The sequence below is a fragment of the Hippoglossus stenolepis genome, chromosome 19 (genome assembly GCF_022539355.2).
Source record: "Hippoglossus stenolepis isolate QCI-W04-F060 chromosome 19, HSTE1.2, whole genome shotgun sequence".
Taxonomy (NCBI): Eukaryota; Metazoa; Chordata; class Actinopteri; order Pleuronectiformes; family Pleuronectidae; genus Hippoglossus; species Hippoglossus stenolepis.
In genome coordinates, this window is record NC_061501.1 from 19,482,240 (window position 1) to 19,502,644 (window position 20,405).

A 20,405-nucleotide genomic window follows, 5' to 3' on the forward strand; every position below is an offset into this window, starting at 1 on the left:
TCTCACACACACACACACACACACACACACACACACACACACACACACACACACACACACACACACACTCACGTTGCTGGCCAGTTTTGAAGCGTTGGTGGCGCTGATGATGTCCGGTCTGTCTGGTGCTGAGTTGTAGTGATGAAGCTCCTCTCTGTCTTTTCTGTAGCTGACCTGAGATCAGTGGTAAGTTAGTTACTTCTGTATGAAAACAATAATCACAAAGTGCATTACAAGTCAAACTAAAACAGTCGACCATAATAAGTCTGATTAAATGTTGCAGCACACGTGGGACGGTTTCAGAGCGTTGGTGTTTCGATCCAGTTACATGTTGATTTTTTTCCGAAAAATGCAAAACAAAAATGAGAAAAACCTTCAGTTCTGTGATTAAACATCACAGACAAGTTGGTCTCTACGTCTGCTGAGTAGATGTGTGTATTTACGTTGCTCTGGTTCTTGTTGACCTCCATGGCGTGCTCCACCTCGGGCAGCGTCTTCATGTTGGTGTAGCTGGACTTCCCCTTCTCACGATTGTACTTCTCCTTGTAAGACTTCTACAGAGACGACCACAGAGAAAAGACAAGAGAAACCGATTGAGGGAGGAACAGGAGGAAACTGCCGCCGCCGCCGTCAACCAGTGCACACTCTTTTTTTTGTTTCCAGACTCATATGAGATCACCGTGACCTTTGACCACTGAAATCTAATCAGTTCACCTTTGAGCCCAAGTGGAACATTCGAAAATCTGTGTCGGATTCACCATTAGCCTCAGCGTACCCCCAAGCCTGTATCAACAAGGACAAAACACTTGGTGACGCTGAGCACAACTGAGGTTATGTCCCTAACATCCGCTGGTGGCCACTAACACCTGCTAACATCTACTAGAAATTCCTTCGCGGCGTTCTTGAGATATCGTGCTCATCGGAAGGGGACGGACGGACAGTCTGAAAACATCATTCCTCCGATCACTGAGACATGAATAAAAACAAAAAGAGGCGAGAAAGAGAAGAAGAGGACACGAAGAGAGGAAGTGAGACGCACGTTGGATCCGAGGGAGAAAATATCTCGTGACTAATTCAGCCTCGTTCGTTTGGCTAAAAATAAGATGAGCTGCATCCAGCTGTGAAAATGAGAAATCAACATTTAAACCCAGCGAAGACGAACAAACCTGAAGGATTAAAGAAACCGACTGGAACTAGACGTAACCAACGTGCTGACTCATCACTTTGTTGTTTCCTGTGTAAATCTGGAATAAAAACCATCACATTCACAACATCTGTTACTTTTTGCAGCAGAATGAAAAATGTTCATATCTTAAAAACAAAAAGGTTCAAATTTATTAATTTATGGAGGGTAAAGGAATATTTAGTTGATGTTTCTATATTTAGTAATAATTAGAGTTAAATGTGTGAAATCTGGTCCTAATAGAAATCTGGATCTAGGGAAGTTAAAGAGGAAAGTTGAGCCTTGACAGAGATATGAGCTCTGAGTGATAATTTCACTTGTTATATATTGAATTAGATTTATTTGTTGATGTATTTTGTGATGTTTCCACACTGTTTAAGTTTATTGAATTCATTCAATCAGACACCAGGGAAAACTCAGCACCCAACAAATTAATTGTTTTTCCAATTACAAATCAACAGAATAATTAAAGTCTTGATGAAATAAATGAAATAATGGTTTAAAAACTTGCAGAAAGGTCGTCCCTGTGTTGTCCGTGTGCCCTGTGAGGTCAGCTGTGCTGTAGCGGAGGTGTGCAGACAGTGGGACAGTCTGTTGTGTTGTACGCTCCAGTTAGCGTCTCATTGCTCGGTCAGCAGACGTGAAAGCATCGTGCCCCAGTTTCCCCCGAGCCTTTGATTATCTGCCCCCTGGGCCGACTGGCGGCGCACGCTGACCCGTGTGAACCGACTGGTCTGCGCCGTGAAGAGAGACAAAGCTGCAGACGCACAAGATGTTTGGTTTCACCTCTGCAGCCGGTTCACGGTGAAACGGTCCCTGGTGGTATTTTATCGTTCAGCTCTGAACTGAGTGATCGCGTCAGGATCTGAACGTCATGGCCTCCTTCGTGCTGCAGGTTCTGCAGTTTCTCTTTGTTAACTTTGTGTTCTCTCACAGGTTCTGAGCATGAATCCTTCGAAATGTCCGTCTGTCCCAGTTTATAAGCATCAAGCAGACAGTGCTGTGTGTGTGTCTGTGTGTGTGTGTGTGTGTGTGTCTGTGTGTGTGTGTGCAGGCAGTAGGTCAGTGTCTGTGTCCTCAGGCTGTAGAACACAACACAGCTGCTCTCTGTGTTCACGCCTCGGTGACATGATACCGACTCTGATCGTGTTCTTGTGTCTCAAGCATCTTCTCTCCTCACCTCAACAAACTGAGCCTGGTGAAGGATGAGGAACAGGCCAAGAACAAACTCCTTCACTTTAGAGCGTTTCTTTGTTTGTCTGTTTGTGAACGAGATGTCTCTTTTAAAACAGATTAACTACAATGAATAACTACTTTAAGACGACTGAAGGATTTTGCCACTTGATCCCCTTTAAAAACAAGATCTGTATTTCTCTCAGTGTAAAGACGTAAATTAGAATTTCCTAATGGATCGGACGCTGGCGGTGACTCACATCGCTCTGCGTCTTGCTCAGCTCTTTGGCGAAGACGGTCTCGATGGTCTGGGGCATCTGTGCGTACAGACTGCAGCCGGCGTCCCTCTTACCCTCCTGCCTGTACGCTTTCTGCAACACAACACCAGACCTCTTACTGTGCATCACAGGCCTCTCAGATCCCTTTGTTTCAACAGGAACTTGTATACATTATAAACCATAATGAAAATTGCACATTTGATTTAAATTCTTACTTTTTCTAAATAATATATTCACAATATGATCAAAGTCTAAAGGACGATCGATCTCAGTCAGAGGATAATGGATTTTAAATCTGTAATAAAATGAATAATAAGAGTGTTTGTTTAATGTGTTCGGTTGTTTCTGCAAAACAAACAAGCAGCATCGTGATTATCGTGATGTAAGAACCAACGTTAATGTGTTTCATCAAAGAACAGACCAATACTTCAGTTTACAGCTCAAAGACACAGCAACACGTTGAAACCCCCGTGATGCAGCAGCAGGTTCACCAGAGCAGGTAAAGCAGACGTCACAGTTTGTGTCCATGTGTGATGAAGTGTGAAAGTCCAGTGGCCTTACCTCACTGTGCAGCTGAGTTTGCTCCTTGGCATGTTGAGTTTCTTTGGTCTCGGGCAGCAGAGAATACAAACTGTTCACCAGCTCCTTCTTACCGGCCTCCTTGTATTTACTCTGAGATTAGAACACAACATTGGATCAATACCTGCACAGACACACACGACACAACCCTGCACATCAGGACACAAACAAGAGCAACACACACTTCCCTCTTCCATCACATCACCATCCTGTTATAAATGAGGTTTTTATTATTTCCCACCTCGCTGTGCGTCTCATTCATCTCTCTGACAAACTGAGTGTGCAGCGTTTCAGGCAGCAGCGAGTAGAGAGCGTTGGGCAGATCCTCCTTGTCCTTCTTGTACTTGGTCTGAGACGATAAAACACAACCTCAAGTTAATATACAGATTTGTATTTTAATTGTCAGTTTATTCAACAATCTTTCGGATAAACACTGAGACAACCTCGCTCTGAAGTTCAGACATCTGCTTCGCAAACTGCATCTCGTTGGTTTGTGGCATCTGGTGGAACACGCTGGTGCTGACCTCCTGTCGGCCTTTCTGCTTGTATTTATTCTGGGAGACAAACGCAACAGGACGAGAAGATGAGCACGCGGGAGAAGAGGAAGTCTGGGATGTGAGGACAGCATGTGGACCCACCTCGCTCTGCAGATCCATGGCGGCTTTAGCTAACTTCATCTCCTCCGTCTCAGGCAGCAGAGAGTACAGGTTGGTGCTCAGCTCTTTCTTCCCTTCTGTGTACTTCACCTGAAGGAAACAGACACTGAGCTGACACCAGCACAAACACAGCTGTGTTGAGTCCTATGTGGGGGTGTTTGTGTGAGTTCACCTGACTCTGCAGCTCAGCCGTCTCCTTCGCATGCTGAGTCTCCAGAGTTTCAGGGAGCTGATGGTACAGACAGCTGCTCGCCTCCTTCCTGCTCGCCTCCTTGTACTTGGTCTAAAGGAAACATCAAGCGTTAGCTGCTGTTTGCGTCGTCACTGAAATCAGCATCAAAAATAAAGATCCTCCTGCTCGCAGGGATCAGTCGAACCCGACTGACGGACATTTTCTGTTTTTGATTTTGTACCGATTCTGTTTCTCCAGTTCTCGTGTTTTCTTTGCACTCAAGGTCATGTCACGAGGCTACATCCATACGACTACGCTTTAGTTTAAAAACAGCGTCTGTCTAAGTTTGAATCCCCGTCCACACTAACACGCCAGAGTCACGTGACCACAAACGTACACTGGGCGTGCACGTGACGGTGTGAACAGACTGCTCTAATAACATCTGGTCTCCACATGTAGACAGTTGTATCACAGAATTGAACTGAACAGCAGCTGCTAGCAAACACAACAGGGTCAGTAACACTTTGATTCTCCATGTTGTTCTGCTCTGGGAGAAAGGAAGTTCCATTTTCCTCACCTCGCTCTGCAGCTCAGAGACCGATCTGGCGAGCTGGGTCTCGGCCGTCTCTGGCAGCTGAGAGTAGAAGCTCTGAGCCAGGCTCCTGATCCCGTCCTCTTTGTATTTACTCTGCAGGAGACAGAGACACAGAGACACTGAGACACAGAGACACAGAGACACTGAGACACAGAGACACTGAGACAGACGACTTCAAACTCATTCACACGTCAGGAATCTGTGTTAGGTATCAGGTGTGTTTACCTCACTCTGCAGGTCCGACATCTTGGCGGCGAGCTTCGTCTCGGCCGTCTGCGGCAGCTGAGCGTACAAGCTGGACGACATCAACCTCTTCCCGCTCTCCTTGTACTTGTTCTGAAGGAGCAGCAGCAGATTCAAGTTTAACTTCACCTCTGAGTTTATTCTCACAGAGATGACACAGCTCCTCGCCTCCGGAGTTCCCTGATGGTCGAGACCATGGTCGTCCTGAGCGAGGTGTGTGTGTGTGTGTGTGTGTGTGTGTGTGTGTGTGTGTGTGTGTGTGTGTGTGTGTGTGTGTGTGTGTGTGCGTGTGCGTGAGCGTGTGTGTGTGTGTGTGTGTGTGGTTTAGTTTCAGCATCGATTTGAACACATTGGCCCTGAAAGGTGGAAGTCGGTTTGAAACCCTCGGTGGTGTTATGAGCCATGTTCGACACATGAATGCAGATTTTTAATTGTGGTAATAAAACCAAAGAACAGTCATATAATTTAGTTTTAAAACACATCGAGGTGCAGAAACTCTCCTGTTCGTTTGACCTCCTGCAGCAAACAGACTCAAACTCTATTCACGACTAGAAACACTAAATATTAGATGACAAACACAAAGGAATCACTCTTAAGTGTTCTGATGCTCAAATAGTGAACATCACGGGAAGTGAATAAGTGAATAATAGATGTGTGCACCTCGCTCTGCAGCTCAGTAACCTCTTTAACATGCAGCGTCTGCAGAGTCTCCGGCAGCCGGTGGAACAGAGCGCTGCTGGCTTCTTTCTTAGCTGCTTCCTTGTATCTGACCTGCAGGAAAAACACACGTTGACATGTTGCAGCTGCTCGGTCACATACTAACGTACGTCATCTAACGTCACATCCTAACGTCACATGCTAACGTCACATGCTAACGTCACATCCTAACGCACAGTGTTACGTGTTGAATTGTCCCAAACAAGATTCTTACAACACTTGAAAAACTAGAGTTTCCACCAACCGGTGAAGCATCAGGTGCGACTGACTTATTTCACTTACAGTAATATCACCGTGAGCGTGACCACTGAAATCTAACATGAACTTCGCTCTGTATCATTGGGTCCAGACATTTTCTGGAGTTTATGTTTCTCATGTGAAGAAGCAGCAGGAAGTGGTCTGGGTCAAAGTCTGGAGAAGAAGTAGAGTGACGGTAATGGCTGCAGAAAAATATTTTCGACTTTCTGAATTCATGGAATTTGCCTGTGGATCCGAGCATGTCAGGAAAAATGTGATCATCTCATAAAAATCGTTCTCATACAAATTGTCGGTCGATCTCTGATTCACATCGAAACCAAATCCGAGGGCAGAGAGATGTGTTTTTTGAAAAGAGAATAAAAATACTCTGATATGTTTCAGCAGCACGAGGAGAGAGTGAGACAGACGGAGGCGTCCAGCAGCTCTGACTGTTTCTGATAACGAGACCAGAATAGACCACGGCTTCACTGGAATGTGTGAACATGGAGAGGACTGCACACGCACACACACACATACACACACACACACACACACACACACACACACACACACACACACACTCGTTGGTGTTATTCTGCATGTTTCACACTGCATCCGCCCTAATACGAGGTTTTAAAAGTGAAATCCCCTGAAGCGAGTGTCTCACCTCGCTGTGCGTCTCATTCATCTCTCTGACAAACTGAGTGTGCAGCGTTTCGGGCAGCAGCGAGAACAGGGCGTTGGGCAGATCCTCTCTGTCCTTCTTGTACGTGGCCTCGAAAAACACACAGAAAACAATCTTCACTTGTTCCAAACATCCTTGTGTTTAATTCTGTGGCTTCTGTGGGTTTTGAATTATATTCGTCTACTTCACAGAAATGTTTCTACCAATATAGATAAACGAGACTAGTACGAGCTCAACAGCCAATCCAGTGACGACAAATGTTGGAAAACTTTCTCACAATGTTAAAGAAGGTGAAATTCCTGTATCTGCACTAAAATGTAAAATCCACTCAGTAGTTTTAAGGGATGAAATCATAACCTCCTTGGTGAAGTTAAACACTACATACTGTCATGCACTGTGATTAATAACTTTATTAGTGCTCAGTAAATAAAATGTCTTTTCTAGCTGCTTTGATCACAAAAACAATCGGAGGCCGTCGAGGCGTTCGGGGTCCTCACCTCGCTCTGTATCTCAGACACGTGTTTGGCAAACTGCGTCTCCGCCGTCTCGGGGAGGAGCGAGTACAGGTTCCTCGCGGCCTCCTTCTTCCCCTCGTCTTTGTACTTCACCTGAGACACAAGAGAGAGAGAGAAGCGAGTCACCACCTGCGCCCTGTGGACGCTCAGCCCTCACACCTGTACGTCTCTCACCTCGCTGTAAATGTCTCTCAGATGCTTCGCCAGCTGTGTCTCTGTGGTTTCAGGCAGTCGATGGTACAGGGAGTCTCTCGCCTCCATCTTACCGTCCTGTTTGTACTTCACCTGCACAAACAGAGGGCAGGAGGACAGATCCAGACTCGAGGTCACAGAACTGATGAAGGAACAGTTTTTTAAACTGATTTAAACTTTTCTTCCTTCCTGCTAAAGACGGATGAACACAAACGATCCCTTTTTCACTTTGCCAGAGACAACAAGTCTTTTCATTTACTGTCAGCTGCCATTTAAAGGCAGTTTAAAGTGCAGTGGGACAGAAGCAGCATATTATCATCAGGACGGCGACACGACCTCCAGCTGAGATTTACTGATCCACACACCTGGGAAGTTCAGTCCATAAACTGCACTGAACTTCGGATTATCTCCTGAAACGTTGTGGAGGGGCTGAATGTGAGAAAACATCCGGGTTTTCTTCAGACATTCTCTAGAGTTTGAGAACGTCAGAGTGAGTCCATGTGAGGAAACAGCAGGACAATGTGTGGAAGCTTCCCAGAGAGTGAGTGGACGTGTTGATGAGGTTTCTAACATGTGACGGACGTGAAGCTGGAAGAACACAAACATCTCAGGATGAAGAAGAGGAGCCGTACACGTAGAAGACGAAGACGTCAACTTAAACACGAGGAGGTTCCAGATCTTTTGGTGATGAGGGCCGACGCCGGTGTGGATGAGCTGTAAACAACAACACTGATCTTTCCACAGCAGAGTTTATACGTCATGTCCGGCCTCCTGCTGCTCTACAGGCTATCTACAGACATTGTCTGCACATGTTTTTGTCTGAGGTTCTACTCCACGGCTCCACAGTACCTGACTCTGCAGCTGTGACGCCTCTTTAGAGTGCAGCGTGTCCAGGGTCTCCGGCAGCTTCGAGTACAGAGAGCTGCTCACGTCCTTCTTCCCTGCTTCTTTGTATTTGGCCTAAAACACAAAACGAAACATTTTGCACATTTTCCATGAAATATAAAGAGTGACAGGAAAGTCAAGAGTTAGATTTTGACCCAGGATCCCCGAGGACAAGCTGGAAACGTGGCTGAGGTCTGGGATGGAAGAGAATGGATGAAATCTCACGTACCTCACTTTGTATTTCAGAAACAGCTTTGGCAAACTGGATTTCGTTGGTGTCTGGCAGCTGGGAGTAAACACTGACCGTCTGACTCTTCTTCCCACTTTCTTTGTACTTGTTCTAGACACAAGACGACACGTTCACTGTTTATCATCTCTCTCTCGCTCAGGTGGTTCTGTGGTGCTCATCTTCTCGTTTTTTGTAATAAATTCTTCTAGAAAAAGATGGAAATGTCTGAAGCTCTGTACCTCGCTCTGCATCTCCGTCACCTCCCGGGCGAACTGCGTCTCTGTGGTTTCGGGAAGCTGCGAGTAAAGAGACGTCATCATCTCCTTCCTCCCGTCATCTTTGTACTTTTTCTGTCGGAAACAAAAACAGCAGCAGAATGAATGTAGAGCAGCAGAGACTGAGATTGTTTATCGTGAGATTTACTCATGTTTCTATTTCACACACAGGTTGTGATTTAAAGGTTCAGTGTGTAGAATTTAGTGACATCTAGTGGTCACACATTTAACCGTAGAGAAAGTTTTTGTCTTTTCAACATCAAACAGCAAAAATTCTGTTCCTCATTTGAAGTAAAAATGTATGTTCCAGAGTTTTGGAGGAAAATTCTAGTCGAGTGTTTAGAAACTGTCCTGTTCAGGATATTGATTCAAGGTTCAATTAAAATTTGAGAACATAATGAAAAAAAAGACCAGAAATCAAAAGATCTCTGGAGAAAAACTTGTTTGTGAGATGATTTCATCTGTTCTGACTCAATAGAATAAAACCAAAGATCAAATATTTCCACTCAGTAACAGTTCCAAAGAAAATCAACATTTACTAAAAAGTTTTGAAAAGAAAGAAGGTGTGTTTTGGTTTGAAGGGCGGACGTGTCGCTCCTGTGAGGTCGATAGAGGAATGAAAGATGGAGGACAAAGAGAAAAGGAGGAGACTCACCTCGCTCTGCAGCTCCGTCGCCTCTTTAGCGTGTTTGGTCTCCAGAGTTTCAGGCAGTTTGGAGTAAAGAGACGCCGCCGCCTGCTGCTTCCCTCTCTGCTTGTACTTCACCTGAACACACACAGTAAATCAGTGGCGTCACTTAAACCCTCCACAGTCAAAACTATCTTTAACTTCTGAAGACGTCCCTCGGTGTTATCAGTCTCACGTCCCATTGGCTGTTGTCATAGCAACCCTTCTGTGACATCACCGTCGGGCTTTATCAGCTTCCACCGGACACGCCCTGATCCGTCACACAGCGACAGTTGGCGTCACTTTGTTTTGTTTGTATTTTTCTACTTTTCTAACTTCTTCTCCTTGTGTTGATGTTTATCAGCTGAAAACTGAAGCGTCTCCTGCGGAGCTGAGTCCAGGCGTCCTTATCTCTGAGGCGTCCAACACGCCGCAGGGTCACGGTACAGAAATACACGACACTCTGACCGGTACAGAACCACAGCAGCGGTTTGAATGTTGTCACGTCCTAAAAGGTGTGTTTATTCCTCTGTTGGGTAAAGCTGCAGCTGCGTAAAGATTATTACGCAGCAGCTGCTTCAAATAATTTAACAACATCTGGATCTCAATGAAAAGATTCAGACTAGATTCACCATCCTGTAGTTGTCTGTCTCAGTCTATAAACACGTTCCTTCATGTGAGGTCACTGTGACCTTTGACCTATCGAATCTAATCAGTTCCTCTTTGAGTCCAAGTGACAAATGGTCAAAATATGAAGAAGTTCGTGAGGCCACTGTGACCTTGAACTTTGACCTTTGACCATCAAAATCTGATCAGTTCATCTGTGAGTCGAAGTGAAGATTCGTGCCAAATGTGAAAGGGTTATCTTAAAGTGTAATTCAAATAACGTGTTCACAAGGTAAAAAGGATCTAATCAGGTTCAACTTGAGTTCAAGTGAACATTTGTATGTACTGAAATTCCCTGTGGAATTTGTACTACGAGGACAAAGACGGCAGGTTAATATTTGCTGACAGATTTTAAAACTGTTCAAACGTATGTATTCTTTGCCGATATTTATATATATATATATATATATATATATATATATATATATATATATATATAGTCTAAATAAAGGTCAGTATATAGTGAGTGATTTCCGACGCAGGGTCTCACCTCGCTGTGCGTCTCGTTCATCTCTTTGACAAACTGCGTCTCCAGAGTTTCGGGCAGCAGCGAGAACAGAGGGTTGGACAGATCCTCTTTGTCCTTCTTGTATTTCGCCTGGAGACGACACAGAAAAGACCAAACAATGTAAACAGAGAAAATATAAAAAGTTTTCAGTGAGCGATCGGAGAAACGCAGATCGCACCTCGCTCTGCATCTCCGACATCTGTTTGGCGAAATGCATCTCTGGCGTCTCTGGCAGGAGACGGTACAGGGAGGAGGACGCCTCCTTCTTACAGCCCTCTTTATATTTCACCTGCGGCACAAGACAGACAAATAAACCAAACAAGGTGTGAAAGTGTCCCTGGAGCTCGAGCAGCCGACGCCAATCACCAGTCTTTTATTGTGAAGGACTCGATATTGCTGCTGTGTTCAAGCACCGTCAGTTTGAAACAGCTGAGCTTGGCACAGAGTGACCAATCACAGCAGAGGAGGCGGGAGGTTTAAGTGGATTGACGTCAACATTTTAATAATTACATTAATTACGACAGATGTACCTGAGTTAGAAAATGTTGTTGCTAGGATACATGCACTGTCCATGTGTCCTCACCTGGCTCTGGAGCTCCGTCACCTCCTTGGCCAACTCGGTCTGGAGTGTTTGAGGAAGGTTGGAAAACAGCGAGGACGACAAATCCTTCAGCACGTCCTCTTTGTACCTGACCTGCAGCGGCGACAGGTGCATGCTGGGAAGCGTCTTCATGTTTAAAATAATGATTACCTCCGTCACGGAGGTTCTGTTTTCATCTGTCTTTGACCGTTACTCAGAAAGCTGACGCAAACACGACTGGACGGATGAACATGAAACTTGGTGGTCCATTGAATTTAAATATGTTTCTTCAAGGAGACTGCAACAGACTCTACTGAGTGACGTTCTAGTTTGAATTAGATTGTCCTGAAGTGATGAGAAGGTAAATTCCTCAACTCAAAATCTACCAAAACCACAGTGCTGCAGGTATTTGATGTCAATATCCTGCAAATCCTAACATACATGATCTCAGACATGTGATTGTGTGTGGCGCGCACCTGGCTCAGCATGTGTGACGCCTGCCTGGCGTGTTGAGTATCCAGCGTTTCAGCCATCGTGGAGTACAGACAGCTGCCGGCTCCCTGCCTGCCTGACTTCTTGTACTTCATCTGAAAACAAAAGGTAAAGGGCATTTTTAATAACCTTTATCATGTTGTGATTCTGTGACATGACACATTTATATAAATACACCAGACTGAATGACACAGCCGGCCGACGGACACTCTGTCTAAATCTACTGTCTCCTAACCCAGTGGTTCCCAACCTGAAGATCCAGGCGCTCAAAAGACGCCGACGTGAACCTAGTGCGTCCTGAGGTCAACACCAGAGTGGGAAATATTTACGCACAACATTGTGTGTCGTTTTCAGCTCTTCAGGCGAGTGTGTGTGTGTCAGTTCATGAGCGAGTGTGTTGGACCCGCCGTGGTCTCACCTCGCTCTGCAGCTCAGAAACAGCTTTAGCAAACTGGGTCTCAGCCGTTTCAGGCAGCTGACTGTAGAAGCTCTGACTCAGGCTCCTCCTCCCGTCCTCCTGGTACTTGTTCTGAAGACCCAAAGCATCATTTCTTCAAAACATCAACATCACAACACATTACGAGGATAAAAACGTGCTTCACAGTGAAATGGACAAATAATTAAATGAATTCCTGGCTCGTACTTGGCTCTGCATGTCCATGAGCCCTCGGGCGAACTGGGTCTCCAGAGTGTCGGGCAGCTGGTGGTACACGGGACACGACATGTCCCTCTTAACAGCCTCTTTATACAAGATCTACGAGACAATGGAAACAAGTCTGTGATAAAGGTTTGTGAGGTCACCTTCACCTTTGACCTTCAACATCTAATCAGGAGAGTCCGATTTCTTAGAATATTTGTACCAAATCTTAAGAGTTTCCCTCAAAGCTTGTGGAGACATCATGATTATGTGAATGTCTCTGGCCACTGACACATTGATTTGTGATGGTGACAGGAACAGGAAGTGCGTGTGTTCACCTGGCTCTGTAGCTGCGACGCCTCTTTGGCGTGCTGCGTCTCCAGGGTTTCTGGCAGTCGATGGTACAGAGGCGTTGACGCCTGCTTCTTACTGGCCTCTTTGTATTTAGCCTGAAAGACACAAAATCAGACGCTACAACCGGGATCGTAGAATTTATGAAAACTGGAGAGTCAGACTAAAATATTTTATTTTACTTTACTGCATCCATCGTTTTTTTTAGTTTTTTTTAGGATTTCTGTTTTGTGTATCCAAGATTACACATAAAACATAAAAACATCATTAAAATCCTACAAAATTCACATTATGTACAATAAATGATATAAAAATGAAATAAACATTTATTCCATCATTGATGAGCCTGATGTGTCGAAATGTTAAATTGTATTTTTAAGGGAACATTTTGATTGAATAAAACATAATTATCTTTATTTTCTGTGTTTGTACCAACAGTTCTCTCCTGGAACATTATAAGAGAAAAAATAAATCTGTATTATCTTTATTATTTTTATTCAACTCTAGATCCAAATCTAGTTTTTCCTGTGAGGATCCGTTGATCTGTCTGATCTTATTTCTTAGCTTGTTCAAATGTAGAAATATTGATGCTACTGACATAATTTTAAAATAGCTTGGTTGGATTTTTGTTGCAGATTTCGCTGGTTTTATTTATATGATTCTACGTTGGTCCCAGAACGACCGAGAGAGAAATGTGGAAGAAGAAATATGAAGCATTTAGGACATCTTTAAAATTTCAATAAACTTCTGTGGATTTGTTCAGTAAATCTGCTCCCGTGTGAATGTGCTGTTTGTGGAGGGTGAATTTCGGAGTCGTATGAATTCTGCAGGAACATAAAATCGCTGATAAAGTGTTGACTGTGCAGCTCAGCGCCGTCGGCCTGAACCCACCTCACTCTGCAGCTCTCTCAGCTCTTTGGCGTGCTGCGCCTCGACTGTGTCGGGGAGCAGAGAGTACAGGTGGACGCTCATCTCCTTCTTACCGTCTTCTTTGTACTTGACCTTGCCAGGAAAAGAAAATAGAGGCAGAGAGAAGAGAATAAACGTTTGATGCCCGTGTGAGATTTTAAAAGTTACAGCAGGTTCACGAGTGAGAGAAAACACAAACACCTTTTCTACACCAGTCATGAACACAAAGACTGAAATCGTTCACGTGTGAGATATGTTTGTGACCTCAAGAGAAAGATGTTTATCATACAACTGAGCATAAAGTCAAAAGGTTCCCGCTCATCTCGCCACCCTCAGGATTAGAGGTATAGATAATGGATGGAAACATTCAAAATGAGACACTGACATACACAGTTGTGTGTCATCTGCATAGAATGTGATACCCCTGTTTCAGTATTTCATATTCAAAACCTTTTTAGAATGTGCGTTGTTTCTGTTGTTGTACGATCACTGTACTCGGGTATGATTCAATACGTACGATACAATTCTGAGACAAACTTTGCCAAACAATATTACGATTCATCGATTTACCTCTAGACATTTCGAAAAAGTTTAATCATTTACTTCTATGACTAAGTATCGAATTACAATAGCAGATGAAAACTCAATTTAGTTTGTTGGTAATGTGGAAGGTGGGGGTGGAGCGGTCGTACCTCACTGAGCATCTCCGTCTGCTCTCTGACAAACTGAGTCTCGTTGGTTTCTGGCATCAGGTGGTAAAGACTCGTGGTGTCGCTCTTTAGACTCTGCTTGTATTTCAGCTGGAGGACACACGTGGGGAAAGTTTGCATCACAGCCACTTTATATGGATTCAGAATGTTTTGAACGTACAGAATATAAAGACGTTTTTTACAACATGAACATGAAAACATGAAAAACACAATTATGTTTCTGCCCCTTTAGCATTTATCTAAACATCGATAGAGTCGAGCTCAAGTTTTAATTTCTTCTTTTTGGTCATTAATACTTACTTGTCAACATAGCTCCAAAGTTTGAAATGTGTCTTAAAATCATCCAGATTTAATACTTATCTAAAAATCCCCAAAAAGCCAAGTGCATAAACAGCCTGGACACATTCCAGAACGAAGGAAATTCCAGATAAATAGTTTTAACTTAAGTGCAAAAGTTGCCCTTCGTCTGTATTTTTGCCATTTACCAAAACATAAAGTCACAATGAGACAGTGAAATATAGAGTTGTGTGTCCTCTGCATAGAGTGTGATACCTGTGTCAGTATTTCAGATTTAAAATGAGACATTTTTAAGATGAAAATCTCTGAAGTGGAGTTTCTGCATAGACAAATATAAAGTTGTGATAAGGGCTGATTTAATACTTGTTGAATACTCAAACAAGCAGCCAGGACACATTAGACACCAAAAGATATTCTTCATCTGGTATTTTTGCCGTTTACCAAAAAGGCTCCAGGCTTACCACCACCCTCTGGACCCTGATTTATATGGAGCTGGAAGAAACCCATCAGAATGTATGAAAGCCCTGAGAGGCAAGTGAGAGAAAGTCACTTCACTTTGTTGTCACTCGTCAGGACTTTTTTCTTTCTTACATGTTTCACAGATGGAAAAAACCAAAAGGAACTTATTTCACATTTTCTTAAATCATAATCTCAGAAGAGAAATCGATTCAGGTCAGATTCATCTATCTGAGGCTGCCGTGGCTCCGTGACGAGGCTGACGCTAACACAGACAGAAGCAGGAAGCGTGTGCGAACCTGACTCTGCAGCCGTGAAGCCTCTTTGGCGTGTTGAGTTTCCAGAGTCTCCGGTAAAGTCGAGTACAAAGAGCGGGTCACTCCTCTCTGTCCGGCTTCTTTGTACTTCATCTGACGGAGAACAACAAACCAAGCTTACGTCTTCACACTGTTTCACACATTCACCGGCTCTGGATGCTGAGTAATACTGTGTTGATTCAAGCTGTTTCTGAAAGAAGGCAGCAGGTGAAACATCTGAGAGCAGGATCTTCGGCGACTGAATCGTTCTGTGGTCTCACCTCGCTCCGCAGCTCAGAGACACTCTTAGCAAATAGAGTGTCAGCGGTTTCCGGCAGCTGCGAGTAGAAGCTCTGAGAGACGCTTCTCTTCCCGGCCTCCTTGTACTTGTTCTGAAACACAGAGGTCGTTTCTATTAAAGGCAGTTAAAGCGTTTCCGTGCTGCGATGAGCCCTGAGCCTGTAAACTAAATCATACGATGAATCACATTAATGTTGGTTTCATTATCACTTTCATTTAAAGCATCTACACTTATTGGTTGAACATGGCTCATAACGCCACCTAGTGTTTCAAACACCAAATTTGTGTTTGACCGATTTGATAGAGGTGAGTTATTTATAGAACGTGTGATAAAAGGTGAACATTTTCTGGGTTCAGATTCTGCTCTGGTCTTTGGTCGGAGGAAGAACGTTTGCGTTCACCTCGCTCTGCATGTCCGTCATCTCCCGGGCGAAGCTGGTCTCTGAGGTGTCGGGCAGCGAGGAGTACAGCGAGCTGGACATCTCCTTCTTCCCACTCTCCTTGTACTTGATCTGTGGAGGCACCACAACATGCATGAGGAAAGAGAGGAAATTGGACAAATGTTGGCACAGAAGCACATTCAGACAAGAGGAGGAGACCTCACCTCGCTCAGCAGCTCTGCAGCTTCTTTAGCGCGCTGCGTCTCCATGGTGTGAGGCAGCAGCGAGTACAGGCAGCTGTTTGCCTCTTTCTTACTCGCCTCCTTGTACTTGGTCTGCAGTTTGAAACAAACAGTCACTTCCTGCAACACGCTGCATGCAGCTTCTAAGTAACTCTAAATAAATGGGTTTAACCTCTGGCGAGCACGACACAGGATTTAATATGAAGAGTTTGGAGCTATGACAAATGTAACGTCCATCGGGGAGGCTTTGATTCCACCCGTGTCCGTTTGTTCGTCAGCAGGAACACAGTCAAACCACAGGGATTCCTTTTGGTCTGAAACCACAGAATCCTGATCTGATCGGACACGTACGTCACTCTGCAGCTCCGACAGCTGTTTGGCCAGCTGCGTCTCCGTGGTCTCTGGGAGGCGATGGTACAAACTGCTCTCAGTCTTCTGCTTCAGACCTTCTTTATACTTCACCTGCAGGGAACGAGCGGACATCACACGGTGGTCACCTCATCACAACCTCTCAGCGACACACAAATATCCTCTGAGGTCGACTGACACAAAGTTAAACGGATTATGTGTCACATCATAACAAAAAGTATTTTTTAGGATTTTACTGATCTCGACATTTCACAGACAGAGGAAGGAAAGAGACTCAAAGAAAAGTAGAATCCGTTTCAGTCTACGTTTCTTTCCAGACGTATTTGAGGTCCACGTGACCTTTGACCTTTGACCAGCATCAAATCAGTTCATCCTTTAGTCCCAGTTAATGCTTGAGCCACATTTGAAGATATTCCATCAAGGCGTTCCTGAGATATCGTGTTCACAATGGGATGGATGGACAACCTGATCAGAAGTGTGTGTCCCTGGAGGAGTGGACCTCACAGGATGTAGGTGACTGTGTTGAGTACCTGGCTCTGCAGGTGTGACGCCTCTTTAGCGTGTTGGGTGTCGAAGGTCTCAGGTAGAAGAGAGAACAGGTTCACGCTCATCTCCTTCTTACCCTCCTCTTTATACTTCACCTGCAAGAAAGACAGAGATGTTGACGTGCAGCTTCATCCTCGCAGTAGATGCTGCCCCGAGGGTTTTGTGTCTCCGTGTTGTTACCTCGCTGAGAAGCTCGGAGACTTCTTTAGCGTGGGCCGTCTCCAAGGTCTCAGGCAGGTGATGGAACAGACTGGAGGAGAGACCTTTCTTCAGAGCCACCTTGTACTTCAGCTGAACACAGATTATCCAGATGTGAAAACAACACACGGGGATGAGCACATGTGCAGGGACAGACAGATGTGCTCTTACCTCACTCTGCAGCTCAGACGCTTCTTTGGCGTGCAGCGTCTCCAGAGTCTCGGGCAGAGTGGAATACAGCGAGTTGGACACTTCCTTCTTTCCTTTTCTGTACTTCATCTAAAAGCAGTTCAGTGAAATGAGACATTTTGATTATCGAAGCTTCTCGACTGCTACCCAGCTACAAGAAGCCGTTTTCAGACATGAACTCCGGAGGATGTCCACAGAATTGGGTGCCGACTTTCTCCGGAGGTTTCTATTCCCACATGAACAACGTCACAGCTCAATGCTGAGAAGACAGAAGACGGAAGGAGGAGAACTTGTTCTTACTCCTCACCTCACTCTGCAGCTCAGACACAGTTTTAACAAACTGCATGTCTGTGGTCTGCGGCAGCTGACTGTAGATACTGTGGGACATGCTCTTCATCCCGTCCTCTCTGTATTTACTCTGTTGAAAGACAGAAAGACGAACACACGAGGAGTTACTTCTCTGGACGCTTCAGAAGGAATTCATCAGATGTGACGGAGCAGAGAAACATCAGGTTGTTCTGTTTCTCTACACAGATTAAAAAACCTCCATCAACAAGTAACCTCTTTCTCCATTAATGGCAAAACTGTCATTCTGTTTTCTTCTCTCAGTGTTTGGTCGTTTTTAAACAGCTTCCCTTTCATCGACAGCGGGCCGGGCCTCGTTAGCGTCGGCTGGATTTGATCTTTGCATTTGTGAAGTCTGATCTATTTATGTGTACTTAGTAGAAGTAGTACTAGTTTACTATTTAGATCAATTTTATATTTGAATACTTGACTCCTCCTCCTCCTGCTCCCAGTTGCCAAAAGTGTCTCAGGCGAGTCTCAGGAGTTAGAGGCGTGTCGGCAGTGACTCCTACATCATAGCCTTGGCCTGGGGGCCGTTGAAACGTTGACTGAGCTGCAGTAACATCTGATTAATGTGTGATCTCTGAGCGTTGGCACCTCGCTCTGCATGTCAGTCATCTCTCTGGCGAAGCTGGTCTGTGAAGTATCGGGCAGCGTGGAATAGAGGGAGCTGGACATCTCCTTCTTCCCACTCTCCTTGTACTTAATCTGACGGAAACATAAAATCGTACAGAAACCATGGTCTATAAAAGCAGTTTGATCGAACCCCTGAGCTCAGTGCACTGAAACAAAGACACGTGACGACTCTGCACCTCACTGAGCAGCTCCGTCGTCTCTTTGGCGTGTTGTGTCTCCAGCGTCTCAGGGAGAAGAGAGTACAGGCACGAAGCCACCTCCTTCTTTCCAGCTTCTTTATACTTTGTCTGCAGACGTCATGAAACAACCCGCATCAAATCCAAGGTGGAAATCAATCAATCAATCAATCAATCAATCAATCAATCATTTTCAGTTGCATAGTCCATATTCACAAATATCATTAAATTAACAAAAGAAAATTCAACAGGGTAAAAAATGCTCAGAGAAAGTCTCAATTCTACTATTTTTATAGGACAAAGAAAACTGTAAAATCTGCTTCATCATGAGCAAAGACATTTTTATTCAACAATTATTAGTTATTATATCACATTTGAACCTTTTTAATTATTCAAATGTAAATTTACTAATAAGCTGAATCACAGATGCACTGGTTTCTTGCAGGGGAAGAAAAAATGTTGTTGTTAATAATATTCTATTAAGATTTATAAAACTTAGGTTAAAATAATATTTCAAACCTTTGTACTTATTAATTCTGTGAATGTTGATCATCTCATCACCATAAACAGTACAAACACTGAAGAGTCACAGAGAATAAGAAACTCATATTTATCCTGAGGGCAATTTAAGTTTTTAATTTCACTTTATTTTACTTCCAGCTTCTTTTAATTCATTAATTTACTTAGAATCTAACTTTACGTTCTGTCGAGGTTTTTACTTTTGCGCTTGTTTTTGCTATTTTCCTTATTTCATTGTTTCTTATTTGTGTTTTCTTGGAGTGTTTTGATTATTTCTGTACTCGCCTACAGTATAAACGATATCAAATATAATCATGCACAGATATTTCTGATATTTCACTTTGAAGTCACAGTCTGTTTCTCCTGCAGTTTGAACTTTAAATGAAAGTGATATTTGACTGAACTCAAATATTGGAAGCTAGAGAAGTTGTGGGTTCTAAGCAGGAATGTGTTGTCGGGGGTGTACCTCACTCTGCAGCTCCGACAGCTGTTTGGCCAGCTGTGTCTCCGGCGTCTCAGCGAGCTGATGATACAAACTGCTCTGAGTCTTCTGCTTCAGACCTTCTTTATACTTCACCTGCAGGAAGCAGCACTGGACATTAACACTCGCACTCATTTCACCATTTAAATCAGCAAATGGAAAATATATTTGAGTTATAACTCGAGACAGGATTTTTAATCTTACGCCCCACATGGTTGGTTTGAAACGAAGGAGTGACTGAGTACCTGGCTCTGCAGGTGTGACGCCTCTTTAGCGTGTTGGGTGTCGAAGGTCTCAGGTAACAGAGAGAACAGGTTCACGCTCATCTCCTTCTTACCCTCCTCTTTATACTTCACCTGCAGTGAACAGGTGAAGGCGACTGACGGTGAGCGTGAGCAGCACAACATGTATTAACGGTTCTGTGCTTTGGGACTGTACCTGACTGAGGAGCTCAGAGACTTCCTTGGCGTGAGCCGTCTCCAGCGTCTCCGGGAGAAGAGAGTACAAACACGAGTTCACGCCCTTCTTCCCTGCGTCTTTGTATCGCATCTAAAGATGAAAACACTCGTCAGTGCACTCATGCACACACAGAGGGTCAGAGCAGATGTCTTTTTTATTTTCTAAAAGCTGACCAGTGGAGGTCATCGTCTCTCACCTCGCTCTGCAGCTCCGCTACAGCTTTAGCAAACTGAGTCTCGGCCGTCTCTGGGAGCTGAGAGTAGAAACTCTGAGAGAGGCTCCTCCTGCCGCCCTCCTTGTATTTACTCTGAGAGGGGACAGAAGTATACATTTATTACAACGTCTAAATTATCTATATTTTGTTGACACACAACCATGAGAG

The 20,405-nt window shown here is 44.3% G+C and overlaps 1 protein-coding gene across 9 annotated transcripts in view; it reads right to left on the reverse strand.

The window, feature by feature from the left end:
• Window positions 1-20,405, reverse strand: part of nebl (nebulette) — a 57,155-nt gene that overhangs the window by 12,494 nt on the left and 24,256 nt on the right. For 5 of the 9 annotated variants that reach the window (XM_047337848.1, XM_047337847.1, XM_047337849.1 and 2 more), the window contains exons 10-51: window positions 20,220-20,330; window positions 20,003-20,113; window positions 19,810-19,920; window positions 19,550-19,660; window positions 18,565-18,675; window positions 18,350-18,460; window positions 17,715-17,825; window positions 17,390-17,497; window positions 17,201-17,311; window positions 17,005-17,115; window positions 16,457-16,567; window positions 16,088-16,198; window positions 15,885-15,995; window positions 15,465-15,575; window positions 15,187-15,297; window positions 14,117-14,224; window positions 13,407-13,517; window positions 12,503-12,613; window positions 12,171-12,281; window positions 11,946-12,056; window positions 11,512-11,622; window positions 11,039-11,149; window positions 10,634-10,744; window positions 10,438-10,545; window positions 9,270-9,380; window positions 8,579-8,689; window positions 8,340-8,450; window positions 8,075-8,185; window positions 7,208-7,318; window positions 7,016-7,126; window positions 6,501-6,608; window positions 5,540-5,650; window positions 4,862-4,972; window positions 4,619-4,729; window positions 4,042-4,152; window positions 3,852-3,959; window positions 3,657-3,767; window positions 3,455-3,562; window positions 3,196-3,306; window positions 2,617-2,727; window positions 444-554; window positions 73-174 (exon numbers count right to left, since the gene is read on the reverse strand). The exons of 2 other annotated variants lie outside the window; for them this stretch is intronic. In XM_047337848.1, coding sequence (XP_047193804.1) covers window positions 73-174; window positions 444-554; window positions 2,617-2,727; window positions 3,196-3,306; window positions 3,455-3,562; window positions 3,657-3,767; window positions 3,852-3,959; window positions 4,042-4,152; window positions 4,619-4,729; window positions 4,862-4,972; window positions 5,540-5,650; window positions 6,501-6,608; window positions 7,016-7,126; window positions 7,208-7,318; window positions 8,075-8,185; window positions 8,340-8,450; window positions 8,579-8,689; window positions 9,270-9,380; window positions 10,438-10,545; window positions 10,634-10,744; window positions 11,039-11,149; window positions 11,512-11,622; window positions 11,946-12,056; window positions 12,171-12,281; window positions 12,503-12,613; window positions 13,407-13,517; window positions 14,117-14,224; window positions 15,187-15,297; window positions 15,465-15,575; window positions 15,885-15,995; window positions 16,088-16,198; window positions 16,457-16,567; window positions 17,005-17,115; window positions 17,201-17,311; window positions 17,390-17,497; window positions 17,715-17,825; window positions 18,350-18,460; window positions 18,565-18,675; window positions 19,550-19,660; window positions 19,810-19,920; window positions 20,003-20,113; window positions 20,220-20,330 — 4,635 coding nt within the window. The remainder of the gene's footprint in view (window positions 1-72; window positions 175-443; window positions 555-2,616; window positions 2,728-3,195; window positions 3,307-3,454; window positions 3,563-3,656; window positions 3,768-3,851; window positions 3,960-4,041; window positions 4,153-4,618; window positions 4,730-4,861; window positions 4,973-5,539; window positions 5,651-6,500; window positions 6,609-7,015; window positions 7,127-7,207; window positions 7,319-8,074; window positions 8,186-8,339; window positions 8,451-8,578; window positions 8,690-9,269; window positions 9,381-10,437; window positions 10,546-10,633; window positions 10,745-11,038; window positions 11,150-11,511; window positions 11,623-11,945; window positions 12,057-12,170; window positions 12,282-12,502; window positions 12,614-13,406; window positions 13,518-14,116; window positions 14,225-15,186; window positions 15,298-15,464; window positions 15,576-15,884; window positions 15,996-16,087; window positions 16,199-16,456; window positions 16,568-17,004; window positions 17,116-17,200; window positions 17,312-17,389; window positions 17,498-17,714; window positions 17,826-18,349; window positions 18,461-18,564; window positions 18,676-19,549; window positions 19,661-19,809; window positions 19,921-20,002; window positions 20,114-20,219; window positions 20,331-20,405) is intronic. 2 more of the 9 variants (XM_047337851.1, XM_047337852.1) reach the window with 2 other exon arrangements.